The sequence below is a fragment of the Pieris napi genome, chromosome 12, assembly GCF_905475465.1.
Source record: "Pieris napi chromosome 12, ilPieNapi1.2, whole genome shotgun sequence".
NCBI classification, from domain to species: Eukaryota; Metazoa; Arthropoda; class Insecta; order Lepidoptera; family Pieridae; genus Pieris; species Pieris napi.
In genome coordinates this window covers 3,312,993-3,332,496 of record NC_062245.1, presented here as the reverse complement: position 1 = coordinate 3,332,496, position 19,504 = coordinate 3,312,993, and the positions used below count along the sequence as shown (strand labels likewise).

Here is a 19,504-nt window from a genome sequence, read left to right as displayed (position 1 = left end):
GACATGTTTAGTAAATAAATTTAATAAAGATAAATAGAAAAAAACATTTCATGAATGTTCGTAATTAATTGTATGAAGTCCTTTGTAGAATGAATAAAATTGAACCTTTAGAACTGAATTTCTAAGGATTTTACTTTATGTCATAGTAATTTAAAACAATTGGTAATGGCAAGACCACCTGCGGCTATACAGAAGTGGTTAGTTTTTTAATCATAGTCAGAGTCTTTGTTAAAGAAAAATCCAAATAATAGTCAAATGAACGTTTTTCAAGGCAGTTTTTGCCGCGCACCACCACTCTGTGGAACCAACCCTGCGATTCTCTAACTCACTTTTCGAACTCACACAGCGGTTTTCGCATCGGCGGTCGCTCTGAAATCAGTCGTGAAGCAGTCATTTTATGATTTGGCATTCTGATAATCAATAAAGTACAAGCTCCCACCTTTTCAGAATGATAAATCATAAAATGACTGCTTCACGACTGATTTCAGAGCGACCGCCGATGCGAAAACCGCTGTGTGAGTTCGAAAAGTTAGTTAGAGAATAGGAGGGCTTCAACCAGTGGATTGGAAACAATAAAATGATTCAATCCAATTATATATACATCTAAGAAAACCACAAACTAACTAAAAATTCGTTGAGGAAAACCTATGGTATAATAAATAAATAAAAAGTAGTATAACTTATACACTTATAATAAAATTATAATTATTTTCCAAGACTCCAAGATACATATACACAGGAGAGGTGAAAAATGGTCTGATGTGGCTAAAGTATAAATAAAATTATAAGTAAACAGCAAAGTTTTAAGGCGGTTGAGTGAGGTTGACAGGCCGTTATTGGTCACTCTCAAAGCCTCGGTTTCAACGCCTGAATACGAAATAGAGAGAGCCCTTCGTCAAACCTTCATAATTGCTGAATCAGGGCACTTTGAAGATAGTTTTGAAAGAAAAGTCGAATACACGTCTTTGTTTTTACCATGTTGATGGCAATACGATTTACCTGTTACTGCCGAGTATTTTTTGTTTTGAATACAAGAAATATCGTTTGAAACGTGCCTTGGTACATATAAGTAGTGGTTTGCTCTGTAGTAATTGTTTTATAATGAATACAGCCTTGCAATTCTGTAACTCACTTTTCGAACTCACACAGCGGTTTTCGCAGCGGCGGTCGCGCTCAAATCAGTCGTGAAGCAGTTATTTTATGATTTGGCATTCTGATAAGGAGGGAGCTTGTAGTTTGTTGTTGTAACTAGAAAAGTTACGTGAATTGGCTATTAAAATATTTGACTCAAAATTGTGAAACGATACGTTTACGATATTTGTATTAAAAGTTGCACGGAATACAGTACAACTAAAATAATTAATTAGAAGGACAGTGGGCGGCCTTATTGCTCTATAAATGTGTTATAAATCAGTCTAATTTGTTCAAGAGCACTCATATATCTCACTACATGTCTCAATCTTTTAGAATAAATGCGTTCAAATACATTTACAAAATCACTTAGATACAATAACTAACAACTGTTATTATTAACACGTTCACTGCGTAACAGGCCGATATCAGCCTGCCGCGGTATTTCCGCTGGTGCGGACGAAGAAATCTATGTCCCTCTCGCTGGTGCGTAACGATTATCTCAGGTGTTTGTAAAAATTCGACAGGGACAAACATATATTTCATCTTGCGGTCAAAATTGTAGGTTTTCCCCATCAAAACATAACGGCAGGCTTTTATCGACCTACCACGCACTGACGCTGCCTTGCATCCGCTGAGTGCGGCAGTGGGCCTATTTCAGCCCGCCCACCCAACAGGCAGCTGGCGACCCGATACCGCACAGAGCGCGCGCCCGACCAGTTAGTGTTGTGCTAACTGATCTAACATAGCGTTCGATATTATCAACGATGGCAAGCAATACAAGAAAAATACAAATTTTGGAAAATAGTGTAATTCGCCTTGCAGTTATTGACAGTGATGTCACTATGCAGTGAAGAAATATTTTCCACTAAGAAAAATAAAAAGTATTTCTGTTTCCAAGACAGGCATACATAAGTAAATAAATACATTTTTCAGTTCCTTTAGTAGTAAATGTAAATTTACGATTAATTTAACTTGACGATTCAAAAGTGTACTTGGTTACCCACTTGAATAAAGATATTTTGAGTTTGAGTTTGAGTTGAGTTTACGATAATTCTGTTTTATTTTCGATATTTTTCTGTCCCATCACTACTAAAAATATATTCTAGTGCGGTTCAGGTCGATATCGGCCTGCCGCTTTTCCTGCTTTATTTCTCATTTCCTGTTTGCCAGATCCCGGGGCGAATCAAACCTAAGGAAGTTGGGTTCAAGGTCATTCTAACAATATAAAAAAAAAATGTATACATTATGTTTCCACAAAGTTATAGCAATTTAATCTATCCTAGTGCTGTTGGGTCTAGAAAGACCTGCCACGCACCGGCGGAAATATCATTGGGGGCGCATTTTGGCCCGCCGCCGCACCTGATGAAAAATTATTATTTTACTTGCCGCAGTGAACGTGTTAATACGTTAATTTTTAGTATAAGAAAGTATCGGCCAAAACTACGTTACACTTGAAAATAGTTCGAGAAACTTCTAATGAACGTACAAGATTGAATTTACTTGTACACTAATTACAGAACATTACAAAATGATACATGCTGTACCTACCATTTCGAAAGCCGTCTTTATGTTGTCGGTACGCTCCGGTAACGACCGGTGATCTGATTCGACGTCCAATATCAATAGCACACAAACGATGTAACCATTCCAATTTGATATTTCGAACCATTCAATATGCTTATAACTTGGTTGCATAAACTTTGCAGATGTCAAAAGCTAAGGGTCTCACTATACTGGTCGAGTGGCTAAAGTGAAATGTGATCAACAACACGCAGATTATCTACTTCAATAGCTCGTTTTGCTAGCTAAAGTTTAGAAATAGCGTCTATAAATAACGGTATGTACGGTAAAAGAAATTAAAAATACGCGAAATGAGAACTTTTATTGTTTAATAACTAACATTGAGTTTTTGCTTTATTGTATGTATGCTCTTTCTAACGATTCAATTATAGTAATAATAACATTACGCTACTTACATCGCCATATCCGAAGTATGGGGACATTATGATAATGGTATTATGTCTGATAAACGTGGGATCAACTACGAGAGGTCTAGGAAGGCTCCCGAAGTGAAGGCAGCGTCAAATCCTACCATACCAGCATATTATATGAAAAACTTTGTTGTTTAGACTCTAAGAGGATTGTTATGTTTACATTTCCCTATAGCCAAAGCTTTCCTAAGGAAGAAAATGACACAAGATATATTCTTAATCAAACATTGCATACATTGGCAATGTATAATGATAAATTTTGTGTCATAGATACCAATAGGTATACAAAAAAGTTTTTTATTACAAAGGGTAGATATTATTACCTACCTGCTTTCTTAAAAAGACAGATAGCTGTTTCGCTATCATATTTTATAGAGATGACAGCCAAGAATTTGGCTAGACCCCTTGCTTCTATTGAGCAAGCATTAGATTATAAGACCTTGGAAGAAATTCCAAATAATATTTATTTAAATTAGATAATAGGACAACAGAGCACCACTCTTGCAATAATAAGGTAAGTATATTATGTGATAAAATTCATTCCCAAAAAATTATTGTGGTTCATCAAAATATACAGGGGATGAAAAATAAAGAATTAGAAATTGAACTATTCTTGAATAGTCAAAAAATAGACTTTTTGTGCATAACAGAGCACTGGCTAAAAAAATATGAAGTTTTGTTTAATTTTTGTAACCACAGGGTTGGTAGTGTGTTTTGCAGAGAAAATGCAATTCATGGTGGCTCATTAATCCTAATAAGTAAAAAACTTAAATGCAAAGAAAGAAAGGATATTATCAGCCTCTCTGTAGAACTAACTATTGAAATCTCCTGTGTGGAACTGGAGCAATTCATTGTTGTATGTCTATATTGTCCTCCATCAGCTGTCTATAATAATGTTGAAAATGTATTAGAGGAGATATTGTGTAAATTAGTAAAGTGTAATAAAGGGCTAATTGTGTGTGGGGACTTTAATGTCAATTTACTTTGTCATTCTAATTCAAGTGTACGCATACTTAGTCTTTTTCGTTCATACAATTTAATAAATCAATTTCATTCACCCACAAGAATAACAGCTAGCACCGCAACTTGTATAGATAACATATATAGTGACATAGCCCCTTTGAATGTTTGTATTTTCAATAGATTTAAATCTGATCACACTGGTCAATGGTTTGAATTCCAATTAAGGAAACAAAAAACATGTAAAAAGAAGAAAATTGTGATAACTCCTATTACAAATGACCGTTTGGACAGATTTAGAGAAGCATTGGTCTATAGAATGCCATTTCTGTGTGGCAACTTATCCCCTAATAATTTATACAATACTTTTTTTGGATCATTTATTGATGAATTCAAGAAAGTATTTACTCAAAAGACTTTATTGGTCTCTGAGAAAACAAGTTTCTGTGACTGGGCAAATGAGGAGTTACACAGGAAAAGGTTAAAATTATATGAAATCTATGACGAAATGCAATATAACACTAGTGTGGAATTTAGGGAATATGTTAGGTTGTATTCAAATAATTTCAAAAAAGATTGCAAAACTGCAAAGTCTCAATATTTAAGTTCAAAAATAAAAAATAGCATGGATAAAGTAAAAGCTACCTGGAAAATAATAAATGAAGAATCAGGTAAAACGTCTGACAAACGAACTGATTATATGTTAAAAGTTAAAGGGAAGTTAATAAAATCTGACCCAGAGGTAGCTTCTTCTTTTGAAGAGTTCTTTACAAATGTACCACTAAATACGACCAAGTCCCTAGATTCTTCACCTGCTGCTGCGATCTCATTGCTAGAAAAATGTGTACCTGAATGTAATATTAAATTTCAGTTTAAACATATAACTTGTAATGATATCGTTAAAACTTTTAAGCTTATTAATTTAAAAAAAAGTAAAGATATATGGGGTATGTCAACAGTCATTTTAAATTCCGTTATTAATGTAATAAGCTCTGAATTGTCTATAATTTTTAACAGCTGTATCGATTGTGGAGTCTTTCCGGACGAAATGAAATTAAGTAAGATTACACCGTTGTTCAAGGCAGGTAGTGAGTCTGATCCGTCAAACTTCAGACCTGTTTCCGTGCTCCCTGCGTTGAGCAAAGTTTTTGAAAAGATAATGCTAGACCAGCTTTCTTTACATTTTAATAAAAATAAACTCTTACATAATAAACAGTATGGTTTCACTAAGGGTCGCTCCACAATCGATGCCGGTGTGAAGTTGATTTCGGACATATTTAACGCCTGGGAAGAATCATATGATGGAGTCGGCGTCTTTTGTGACCTGTCAAAGGCCTTTGACTGTGTTCATCCTGATATACTCGTTGGAAAGCTTCAACACTATGGCGTTGATGGCAAAGCTTCCAGCCTGATGAATTCATATTTAAAGGGAAGGATCCAAAGAGTTCATGTCAATGGAGTCACCTCTCCGGGTTCGCAGGTATCAATGGGCGTCCCCCAAGGATCGATTCTCGGGCCTTTCTTATTTCTGATTTACATAAATGACCTCCCATTCTTTGTCAACGAAGTTCATGAGATGGTATTGTTTGCTGATGACACTTCACTTCTATTTAAAGTGAATAGGAATAACGTATTATTGGACGATGTAAACAATTCTATCTCTCGTATAGTTAACTGGTTTAATGTAAATAACTTATTGCTTAATGAGAATAAAACAAAATGTATTAGATTTACAACTACTAGCGTAAAGCGAGATATTGGTAACCTGAAAATTAAGGACAGTGAACTAAACTTTGTTGACAAAACTGTTTTTCTAGGCATAACAATAGATAGTAAACTCCAATGGGGCCCACACATAGAGACTCTTTCGAGTAGGCTGAGCTCTGCAGCATATGCAGTAAAGAAAATCCGACAGTTTACTGATGAGGACACGGCTAAAATTGTGTATCATAGCTACTTTCATAGCGTTATGTCGTACGGCATTTTATTGTGGGGTGCTGCTGCAGAGGTTCAATCCATATTTGTGCTGCAGAAGCGGGCTGTTCGGGGTATTTGTTGTGTTTCTCCGAGGGAGTCGGTACGGAATAAGTTTAAGGAATTAAATATTATGACACTATCTGGTCAATATATTCTTGAAGCCTTGTTGTATGTCCAAAAAAATATAAACGATTTTAAAACAAATGGTGACTTTCACCAGTATAATACGCGAAATAGAACTAATTTGAGTGTACGACCAACCAGGCTCCAAAAGATAAACCACTCCTTATATGGAAATTGTATTCGTTTTTACAACAAACTCCCAAGCGCAATTAGAGAATTATCACTAAATAAATTCAAAGTCCTCGTTAAACGAAAATTAATCAACAAAGCTTTTTATAAATTTGAGGACTACTTAAATGATCCTAATCCTTGGGATTGAATTGCTCCAGTTCAAACAATTTGTATGACAATACTTGGCGATTAAAAAGAGTGGCGGAAAGTTTCTTGCCAGTTCTTCTTACCCGCTCTACGCCCTTGACTTGCGAACTGGTAGTAAATGTAAATTTACGATTAATTTAACTTGACTATTCAAAAGTGTACTTGGTTACCTACTTGAATAAAGATATTTTGAGTTTGAGTTTGAGTTTAATAGTAAACTTGTATTTGTAAAATGTTTATTTTAAACCCTTTTGCCTGGATCACAAATCTAACTGGTATTGTGGCACAAATCATAAATATTCATAGTGTGCGTTGTACAACCATTCAATATTCTACTATAAAATCAACGCTCGGTCTTATAAAACGCAGGTCTAAATTAGTAACGTATTAGAAGAGTTACCATTCTTTATAAATGGAAATAAGAATGTCGAAGACAAATTTAATTCATGTTATACAAGTGTGTATTAGTTACACCAATTTAACAATGAAACGCAGTTTAACCAAACAACATAACGAAAGCTTTAAAATTTCATAAAAACAAACACGAACGAGCCAAATATGCATACGGGTGGCATTCTAGGTTTAAGCTCGTTAGGTACCACGTTACTGGGAGCTTAACAGACACCGAGCCAATTAGTGAAATATATAATGACGTACGGTTTCATTAAGACATCTATTCAATTTAAGGTTTCAATGTAATTTTGGCCAATAATTCGCAAATGATGTCGCTGGTACCAGCTTTAAAATCGGTGTTGCTATTAATTTAGATTTACTATGTTTTATTGCTAAAGAAACAATTCATGGCATTTAATTATTTCAAAATTACATTCTATACTTGTTAAGTTATTATTATTTTTGATTAATATATCGTAGTATAAAAAAATTCAGTGACGTTACAACCTCTTTAGGCCTCAGATTTCTGAATCTGTTTCATGATCATTTTTTAAATCTAATAGGCAGTAGGTGATCAGACTCCAGTGCCATTATACACGCCGTCGACTTTTTGCGCACATAGAAAAAAAGTCCATTGGTGCACAGCCGGGGATCGAACCTACGACCTCAGGTATGTGAGTCGCACTCTGAAGCCACTAGGCAACACTGCTCTTTACAGTAGTCAAAGATTATCTAAATATTTCGATTCTGCGTTGTTGTGTTTGGCCTCGGTGATACTGAATGGGTTTGACGCCTTAAGATACTCCTTTTTAATTTCTCTCGATCAGTAATATTCTAGAGTCTAGATGATCTATAGTTTTAAGGAAATACAGTAAAACTTACCGAATTAACAGCAGTCATCATGGCGCAGGTGTGGCCCCTCCATCGTCCCTCATTCTGTAACAAATGATCAATGTTTTAGTTGCTTATAAGACTTAATATCTGTTTTAACTCCATATGACATATTTTACAGGACAAGATCAAATGGAGTGAAAAGTTCAATGATAATGTCAAAATTATGAAAGCTTTTTAGGTTTCAAGTTCTACATAATTCACAAATACGTTCCCAAATATTGTCCATTCACGATGACAAGTATATAAAATACAGACACAAAAAGTAAAATTATAAACAAGAATATATTTTACGGACATAATAAAATATCCATACATCAGAACAAGAAAGAAATTAATATTTTAAAGTAGATAGTATAAATAAAACTTCACAGCCTTCACAAAAGATTCACTGTTGTATAAACAAGTTCAATTGGCTCTTAATGGATTGTTTGATAACAATTTCAATATGGACCGTCGCCGCTAGGTGGCGCTGTAAGCTTCTCAAAAATTGTATGCAGACTGGAGTACATTTAATCAAACGCGGTAAAGCTTATGCAATATTGAAAATTCTTTCTCAGAGCTGTTGACATCTCTGACTCAATGCAGTCTCCTAGCCATGCACAAAATTCCATTATGTAAATAAAACTTTAACGCACGATCTTACGTTTGAGAATGTGTTAGCACGACAAATTCACAGTCAGTAGGGCAATCTTCCAAATCCATTAATAAAATTGAATCAGACGGACATTCCGTGGCACAAAATGTGCACGTGCGAGAATAAATAAAGCTATGGAATGTAGGAACACCATGTAGAAGGCGAGTATTGTTCTGGTTTGTAACAATAGCGCGTTTAGAGCCACAAACCGCTACAAGGCTCGCCACTATTATCAAAATTGCGAATAATATCGTCTTTATTACCTTGTGTTAGGACTTTAGGTTTAATTCGAAATTCTGTTAACTTTATGTAGCTTTGGCAGTCATGGTAACCCCCTAGACTCTAGAGGTATACTGTATCAACATTCCGCTAAAGATACTGAGATAAATTTGCATGATGCAGTCTAAACTAATCAAAATGGCGCGTGTAGTATGAGTAATTTTATTTATTTATTATTTATTTTTATTTTTTAACACTGATGCATGTCAGAAATATTATACAATTGACATAATTAAATTAAAAGGACTAAACTGGCGGCCTTATCGCTTTATGTAATACTGTCATTAAGATTATGATAATAATTTGGGATAATCAAAATCTTCTATTTGGAAGGCTAACAAATAAATTTTTGCCCCGAAGTTTTAATAAAATAAAGAAGGTATTAATGGTTTTTTGCATAATATTCGTAATTACAATAGACTGAATTTTGAGCATTGATTTATTCAAAATATGTAAATATTCGATACGTTATGTATGTAAGATGTGTATTTTATAATTACACAAATTGTTATATAAAACATTTCACCACCACTTAGCTAATAATTTAAGTCTTAAATCAATAGTTTTTATTAAATCCAGAGTTGGCTTCCGGAGATGATATTTAATTGTTAAATCCAATAAAACAGACGTTTAAACGTTAAGACGTTTTTTATTATGATCAAAGCCAGACAGATCTAAACCTTGATATTAACCTTGGGAAGACTTACGATATTATTCAGAAATGTTAAAGATTGCTTTGTCCTGTTTAGCTTATATGTTACATAAAATGATACTAAAGTCATAAGGACAAAACATTTATGCGTCTCTTTTCATCACAGCGTAAAGACAATGTGACAGAAGGAGATGTATGACTAATAATGATTTAATTTCTGTAAGTTAATATACGTGAGTATATCTAGTATTAAATTATACACTTAAACGTTTCTAATCAAATCTGCTCCGTTGTTTTTGAGTTTATAAGTAACACACAGCAGAAGCAGACAGAGCACAAAACAATAATAAGTTTAATTGAGAGCAACAAGGCTAACACTTAAAGAGAACATATTAAAAATGTCTCAAATTATATCTACTGTTTCATGCTTAGGGTATGTTTTAATATTACGAACTTAACTCTCGTTCTAATTACTTTATTTAACTACATTATTCCTGTCTAGTTAAAAACTCGGATACGTCAAAAACAAAGACATTGTTATGAGGCGCTCATTTTTATCACTTTTCACGAAAAACTTTAATAAAATGGAGAGAAGGACGGGCAGGTAAGATATTGCATTTTTATGTAGAGGTTATTTTTAATATTTTAGAGAGAAATAAGACGTCGCCCGCCATCACTTTGACAAGTTGCTGTAATTAGTGCTTCATACCTGACACTGTATAATGTATTTTATTTTACATTGAAATAAAGCACAGAGTTTAATAAAGCTCTATTTGCGTATGTAAAAAGGATGTGTTGTATAATTACTATGATGTCAGAAAAAGAAGTGTTAGTGATCTAATATATCAATTTTAAACGGGCGTAATTTCTTTTATGTGCGATTAACATTTGTTCGTACGATGACTGAAACATAGTAATAATGTTAAGCCTTAAAAATCGACGACTTGTGTTATAGAACGTTGCTTTTGGCCATAACCAGACATACATATCGAGGCTCAAGACTCACTGTGGACGCCCTCTGCCCCATCTAGGGGTTATAGAACATAAAGTAAATTAAGTCAAGACATAGATCTCATCTCTTACAAAGGCACCACTATATTATTTGTCAGCAATACAACCGTTTTGGATATATCTTAATTATCGCATTTGTATTAGTCTAATTTAAACAAAAAAAAATACCTGTTTTCTTAGTGGTTCACATGACCGAATAAAACTTTCGATTACTACCTACTGTTGCTTCGAGTTTCACTTCCTTACATATGCTCGATAAGACAGGTGTATGAGATGAACGCAGAAGTTATACCGTAATCCATTTGGATGTGACAGAACTGAAAATTCACTTACGTAAATATATTTTTTCAAAGTGCTGTGCGATGTCGCGGTTACAAGTTAAATTTAATTCTTTGAAAGTACCGTGTTGAATAAAATAATAAATCGAGTTCAGAGAGGCGTGTTATCCAATAAATAAAAGACTAATTCAATTTTATTAATGGCTTGGCTATCTGCCTGAGTGTAGCCGCGATAGCTACCCTTTGTCTTTTCTATCTGTATTATAATCGTTGCTCTTTTAAATTAATTAGTTTTATTCAAATACTGTTAACCGTTTAATGAAGTTATAAAAACTGTATATTGTCTAATTTTACTGCCGCACATTGGAGCAAAAATACAGTTTTCCTGTCCTGGTAAGTGAGGATATAAAACGTGAGACACAAGACGAAACGTTTTGTTTGATTGTCATTGGACTATCTTCAACTGTCGCTAACAACCAGAACTATTTGAAGGAAGTAATATTGATATTAGTAACTCGTTAGTCTGGAATCATTTTTATTATTTTAAAATTTAAATGGCGTAATTTAGCAAACACGTGCCTTGTATACGAACACAATCGTGTACCGGCTCGAGTGCCATAGTGGTATTGCGACAAATGTCTCAGATACCAGAAGAATCTTAATATTTGGTCGCAATATTTTGCATGTAGACGTGTTTTCAAGTCTTTTTACTCTAACGTCTTGATGGAGCGCGCGACACATATTGCGAACGCTTTATGCTAACGTATTTTGTAAGGAGAACATAAAATATATAATTTTGTCTAACATCAAAAGGTTGATTAACAGTTGTATAGACCGAATAAAATACAACATCAGAACTTGATTTCAATTTTTTTTTTAATCGTCTTCATTTCCATGACTTTTGAGCTCAACAATATCATAAATAAAAAAGCGATAACAAACGCTTAACACACATCTAAACTACCTTTGCTGTGTGCTTTTTCTTAATTCTCTTTTGAGTTGTATAAATAACAAAATATACAATAATTACATATTTATTTACAAGTTTCATTCTCGGTAAAAGATTACTCCAAGCATAGTTTTGGGCGTATCACGGTAATTAACAACGTCGGATTCATGGTGACTTGAAGCGTGATTTCAGCAGGTTGGGGGAGTTTTTGCTGTCGTATTTCCTTTACGCAACCGACTCTGCGACTTTATGTCTATGGTTGTATTAATGGATGTTAACGTTGCATGAATGTTCCATGTACTCAAAATATGCTCAAGCAGAACACATGCTAAGTACAAATCTCGAAGATGGCAACAATGAACAATAGAAGTATTGTTTTTTATATTTATTTCTTGAACTATGAGGTTTTTATGAAGATAAAAATTGCGCGGGAACACCTAACAACCAGTTCTTATTCCGAAAAATCGAAGTCTCTATGGGGAAGCATAGCAAAATGTTTCATGTGTTGTGTAGCCACTAACGGTAGACTAAGTACAAAAATCATATTAAGGGGAAACGAAATTCTCATGGGCAGCTAATTCACAATAAAAATATCAGACTAATTGTACTATTTTCACTACAATACTCATTTGTCTCTTTTCATCACACTGTGAGAACAATTTGACGGAAAAAGACCAAAAAGTACTTTAGTAATAAAAAAATATTTATTATTAGGACGTGTGTATCCCTCAGATTCAAAGTCAAGACTTAGTGCTGTCGCTCTGAGACCTATAAATGATCACACTCTCTACATAATTTTGTTTGTTTGTTTCGTTGATTCTCTAAATCGGTTCATCGAATTAACCTGGATAACGCGGACCGCAGCTGGTACGATATACAATATACATCACATACTTACGTAGATATACTTTACTTAGATAGGGAAGTACTATATTATATAATATATACTATACAATAGAATACTATATATTATATATATTTCTTTACTCGCTCGTTCTCTGCGCCCGCTCTTTTTTAATTAATATTGACGTTCATAAGTGTACATATTTACCAAAAAAAATATTTCAGAGTTTAAATAGCCAGTAACGTGTATCTGTGAGGGTAAATGTTTAATTTACCTTTCATAGGGAGACTACATCCTTCGGGCATAGCATGTTAACAAATTAGACATCCCTTTTACAAGGAAAGCTATGTAATTGAGCTTTTTAGGAACTATTTATATTAAAGTAGTTACAATCTATGTTTTCGTTAAGCTAAATAGTAATTTTAAATATAATAAAAACTGCTGGAACTAGCTAGCTAGTAGCAAGCTTTCCACATTAATAATATAATGATTTAGATCCTGCGGCCGTACTCTGTAACTTCCAATTAAGACCCCTACGATTTTGTATGCAATTTAGATTTAGTACAACATCCGTAACAATAATGTCGCTTTGGAAACGGGCGTACTAAGACTTAATAATAAAGCGGAAATCGCGATCGCTGTCGCAATTGGGAGTTACACAGTAACACTACAGATTTTAATATTGAGTATTCGTACCTGGTTGTCACTAGAAGATGTCATTAGGACTTAGTGCTAGTCCGATTGCAAGTGGGATGCCGGCCTTTAAGTATGGCCTTTTCTTAAAGTTGTGTCTAGGTTCGGTTATACAAGTTTTCCGTGTGTTAAAGTAATCTCGTGTTAGCTTGCTTGAAATGTTATGTACACTAGGAATGCTTTGTTAAATCAGATAAAAGTTAGTGATCGCTGCCTTATCTTGATATGTATCCAGCTTCAAGAGTGCTATCGAGATGAAACTTCAGCAATAATTAACTTAGGTCTGCCCATAGGATTTTTAGGTTATTATTTAGAAGTCATTTTATTTAATTTCATTCGCGTGATTTAACAAAAACCATCGGTAAAGTTTGTTTAAAATTTAAGACTATTTCTGAACAGAACATTCACATATTGTAAGTCTATTAGTTCAAATCGTTTCTTACAATATACACGTGTAGATAAGCCTAAACTGCCAGTTAAATGGTGTTTATTGTATTAATAAATATAAAGTGGGCTTCGAAGAAACAAGAAGTACGGAGAAGGTAAGTAGAATTTTCCCAAACATTAAAAGGAATATTTTATGAATTTACATCCCATTTTCTCACTGCTTTATACAACAAAGCGTATTAAACACCATGGCAACAATATTTGGCTTTGTTTAGGAAAATAAGGTCAACAAATATCGCAGGTCTAAATAGAGATTCCAAAAATATTTAAAACAATTATGATAAAAGAGACTTAACAATTTGTTATTCTAGTACACACTTGTGGCTGAGTAACGGATTCTTAATTTGAATTTTAAAAATAATGTGATTCATAAATTCAAAAATCGAATCTCGCTATTCTTCTTAACAATCAACCATGCCTTTAAAAACACCGCGCTTCAGTGTTGACTGTGTCTAATAAAAATATAAACATATTTATGTATATATAGGTTATTTGTATGGAACATTACCATGAATGGCCATATCAGCCCTTGGCACCAGAATCAATGACGATATATTACGCGATACGTTACGTTGTTTGTACTGAGCCAAGAATGTTATTCATTTAATGGCTTTAAAAACGGAACGATGTATCATTCGTAAATTTTTATCTCGTTGAAATGTTATGACGTCATTTTGCGTCACATTTAGCCGGTTAAAAAATAGAGCTACGTCAACTATTGGCAATTTCTATTAATGTGCGTTTCGTTTTTAGGAAATGCACGGCAACTATGTATTCTGTGATAGTAGATAGTCGGAGAACAAAAAGCATTGTTGTCTAACACGGATTGCTACATCTAGGATTGAATTATTATTATAATATAAGGTATCTCACGGACCTTTATTATAATAAATTTATATAAGAAATTCTTCAATCAACTTGGTACTTGGTACTGTTGGTATTATTGATAGGTTTTCTATTGTCACGGCGTGTCTAACTGTGTGTAAACCTCTTTATAATATAAATAGTGTCCTACAATTTTTGTTCTGTCACTAGCTGCCCCGCGAAAAATGTTTCGCTATAATATGATTTTTTACTTAACCTACCTTTTTAGTAGCTACATACCAATACATGGAGCAATATTATATGCTACCCATAGAGACTGTTCGCGCTAATAATTACGGATAAAGAATTTGTTTTTAAGTTTCGCCGTGCAATTTTTCCTCTATGCGATATTCCAGAGTAGTTTTTAAAATGATTCGAAGAACATCAGCGCTTTTAGTTTTTTTCTTATTAACATTCAAAATTTTACTTTAATTTTAATTTTAATTTTTTTAACACTTTGCGAGTTAATAAAAAAAACTACATACTGCTGGCAAGTAATTTTTTATTTTTTGGATTGGTACACTATTGTAGATTAAGAAAAAATTAACATTATGTGTACTTACTGTATAATTTATTTTTTATTTACCTTTGAAAGTCAAATTTTGGATAATTTAAAGAAAACATTAAAAAAATGGACATAAATTATTCCGTTGGCCCAAGAACTCTTTGTGAGGCCTGGGATAATAGATAAAGACCCCCCCAATCCACCATTTTTATTGTGGCAAACGATGCACCAAACACCCAGTATAAACCTTCTTAGAGGTCAAGGAATTAAAAGAATAATTATTGGTCGAGCCGTATCCGAGTTTTACGATTATATTTTATTTATATAAACAGATTTCAGACAAGACAGTACCGTCCCACTCAAAACGATTACTATTTAACAACTGAATAGTGTCGTAAATAGAAAATGTATATCTTCAATCTTTTTCATACTATTTTCTCATATTTAAACCCTCAAACATTTCAATGGCCCAACTCATACAGCAATAAGCGGCTTAAATATTTATTCGGTCCGTGGAAAACATGTTTTGGTGAAACGGTGTATTTGTACAATTCGTACCAAGGTGTCGGTAATCCTCTTATCTTCACGCGACCCCAATCGTCTTATTAAGGACATCCCATGTTTTTACCTAAAATAAATTTTAGTCCATTGGACGTGTCATATCTTTGTTGAAATTGTAATAAACGAAACTACAACACTTTTATTTTATCTAAAATATAAATAAATCAGTGGCGCTACAACCTCTTTAGGCCTCAGATTTCTGAATCTATTTCATGATCATATTTAAATCTAATAGGCAAGTAGGTGATCAGCCTCCAGTGCCTGACACACGCCGTCGACTCACGATGTTTTCCTTCACCGTTCGAGCGAATGTTAAATGCGCACATATAAAGAAAGTCCATTGGTGCACAGCCGGGGATCGAACCTATGACATACCTGGAGACAATGCTTTGATACTGAATCTTAACCAGTTGTTTTTGTATTAAAAACACTTATTGTGATAAACAAAATATGAGAACCTAAAAATACGCACCTAATAATATATACCTTAGGCAGACATAATAACTCGTATCTAGTAGAATGCCTTATATAGAAATGTATTCATTAATTTGTAGTTATGAAACTATCTCCTCATTATGTTGGGGTATTTCTATACCTTTCAATAGAGCCGTCTTTAAAAAGAAAATATCCAATACTATGTACTAGACAAACGAATTAGGTCGTAATAAGGAAAGCCGGGATTCTTAGTATTTCTTTAGACCTTCATAATCATATTTCTGAAGTAAAAAGTAAAACAGTCTTATTACACTGTTATAATCATAGAACTTGTTTGTCTCTTTCTGTTACAATGTTTTTACGCTATAAGAAAAGAGATAATTGAGTGTTTCTATTGAAATTTCGTAGACTTGTTTTTTTTTAAATAACGGACTTAATGTAAATGTAATGACTAATTTGTAAGCGGGTTTATTGTCAGCTCTTCTGGAAACAAAACAATTGACAAGTATGGTGAAAATAAGTTAAGTAAATAAGTTTAAGGAATTAAATATTATGACACCATCTGGTCAATACATTCCTGAAGCCTTGTTGTATGTACAAAAATATATAAACGATTTTAAAACAAATGGTGACTTTCACCAGTATAATACGCGAAATAGAACTAATTTGATTGTACGACCAACCAGGCTCCAAAAGATAAACCACTCCTTATATGGAAATTGTATTAGTTTTTACAACAAAGTCTCAAGCGAAATTACAGAATTATCGCTAAATTAATTCAAAGCCCTCGTTAAACGTAAATTAATCAATAAAGCTTTTTATAAATTTTACGAATACTTAAATGATCCTAATCCTTGGTATTGATTTGCTCCAGTTCAAACAATTTGTTTGACAATACTTGGCGATTAAAAAGAGTGGCGGAAAGTTTCTTGCCAGTTCTTGTTACCCGCTCTACGCCCTTGACTTGCAAACTGGTAGTAAATGTAAATTTACACTTAATTTAACTTCTGTTTGACGATTCATAAGTGTACTTGTTTACCTATATGAATAAAGATATTTTGAGTTTGAGTTAAAGATTTCAAAACTGCATACATTTGCTATTTATGTACTCTGGTGCTACAACAAACCTGTCAAATTACAACAATCAATACCACGAAGCGTAATTAATACATGTAGGCTTTGTGGGTGATCAGATTCAAAGGGTAAACTAATACCTATCAAACGTAACGAGTTTGTTTACCCTTGTCATAGCTTACGCCAATGATAGCAATATCTTACCAGAAACAACCAAATACATACTATTTATATGTCAGAGGATGTTCAGCCATGGTGCGTCGGATATTATAATGATATAGGAAGTGTAGAGTGAATATATAAATAAATAAACAATAATCTATCATCTTTACCTTTATTAATAAGATATTTGATTGGATCATTCATTAAAATTATTGTTATTTATAAAAAATAGTTAAGTTATTCATACTTGCGTTGAGTATGCATTTTAGTCAGTATAACAGTAGACCCTTAAGCTATTACGACAAATTTAAGTCATTGTATTTCCTGCTTTGAGCTGTGTTGGCCTAGTGGCTTCAGCGTTCTACTCTCATCCCTGAGATCGTAGATTCGATCCTCGGCTGTGCACCAATGGAGTTTCTTTGTACTCGTATGTGCGCATATAACATTTAAGCTCGCTCGAACGGTGCAGGAAAACATCGTGCGGAAACCGACATGTCTTAGACCCAAAAAGTCGACGGCGTGTTTCAGGCACTGGAGGCTGATCACCTACTTGCCTATTAGAATAAAAAATGATCATGAAACAGATTCAGAAATCTGAGGCCCAGACCTAAAGAGGTTGGTAGCGCCACTGATTTATTTATTTAATTTCCTGCATTAGCGTATAGACAAAACTCACAATGAAAACTGTTTCAAACTGTACATTCAAGTTGAAAGGGATTATGGAACGTAGTCAGCAGTTTGCCGGAACTCGTAAAACGTAGCCTTCCACTAGAGTCACCGAGTTTTAGTTCGCTGACTACAACTTTGCTGTAACACTTTCAATTGCCACGACCTATATAAACCCATTTTATATAATTGAACCTTGATTGTAGGAAAATACTCAATGCTAGTTTATGTGATACAATTGTATCACATAAACTAGCATTGAGTAGGAAATAATATATATATTAGTAAATAATATTCTGTATAGTAGTAATTATATGTGTATATAAAGTACTATTTTTAATGGAATCTCGCTGTTGGCCTTAAAGGCCTGTAACTCACTTTTCGAACTCACACAGCGGTTTTCACGGCGGTCGCGCTCAAATCAGTCGTAAAGCAGTCATTTTACGATTTGGCATTCTGATAAACAATAAACTACAAGCCTCCTTATAAGAATACCAATTCATAAAATGACTGCTTCACGACTGATTTGAGCGCGACCGCCGCTCCGAAAACCGCTGTGAGAGTTCGAAAAGAGAGTTACAGAATCGCAAGGCAGCTCGAGCTGTTTTGGCGAGGGCAAAGGCGTCTCCTGCGAGACTCGAACCTTGGCTTGGGCCGTCGCGGTGTGGTGAATCGCCTGAAGGGCAGGACGGAAGCTCACTGGAGTGAGCGAAGTACGAAGCAAAGGTTATTAAGTACTGCACCTTATAATATATATATATTAAGATTAACATAGCTAACTTTACGGGTTGGGTTAGCAAGAATAACAATTAAGAAAATCTGTCAGCTTGTTCATCATCACTAGACAAAAGGCATTTGATCATCATAGGCGCATATAAAGTGCCTGGCGCCATTAGATGTTACTTACCTATAGTAAATTAAAAGAAGATAAGGAATAAACTTTAATTGTGTTTTATTTAATTCCCTACTCAGCTTCCCGGCGAACGCCTCAGGGCAAGAAATGAATAGGGGAGAGTTTCTACTTATTATAAAACAAAAAAAATTAAATTGATTTTGTTGTCTTGTATACATTGATTATCAATTTCGTTTTCCTCTAGCTCTTATGTAAAATAAATTCAGCCCAAAATCATTCATCGAACACGTTTGTCTTAAAATACATGGAATCATAGAAAATTGGAATTTATTGCCCACAAAGCATGTAGAGGAAAACCTTATTAATTAACAAGTTGTATGTTATATCCCCAGGGTCGAAAGTTACCCGGAATGACCCGCATCACCTGAATGAGCCGAACTAATCCATCGGTACGTTTTCATTACAACTTTTCGTGTTTGAGGTTTTAAAACTAACTTTTCAATCCGCTAACCTCGCCGTTAATATTTTACGGCACTTTAAAGTTGGGTTAGTTAATTATTAATTTCGGTAATTTTAAAAGGCTCCGGTTAGCTATATATGTTGAGTTAAAATGTACGGATATGTGTCAGGATATCCATTTAACTGTAAAGTAAGCTTGAAAACTAAGCTTTATAGTAAATTCTTAAGAAAAAGAAAAGAACTCATACTCATTCAAAAATGACGCAAGTAAAATCAATTTAAAAAAAGAACTCCTGAAGTTTGAATTTTTAAATGATTCTATCGCCTGGTAACGAGACCTTCAAGCCA

The 19,504-nt window shown here is 33.9% G+C and overlaps 1 protein-coding gene across 5 annotated transcripts in view; it reads right to left on the bottom strand.

The window, feature by feature from the left end:
• The window catches only part of LOC125054812, a 231,412-nt gene that overhangs the window by 164,532 nt on the left and 47,376 nt on the right, over positions 1-19,504 (bottom strand). For all 5 annotated transcript variants that reach the window (XM_047656924.1, XM_047656925.1, XM_047656922.1 and 2 more), the window contains exon 2: positions 7,779-7,832. In XM_047656924.1, coding sequence (XP_047512880.1) covers positions 7,779-7,799 — 21 coding nt within the window. In that variant the 5' untranslated portion in view covers positions 7,800-7,832. The remainder of the gene's footprint in view (positions 1-7,778; positions 7,833-19,504) is intronic.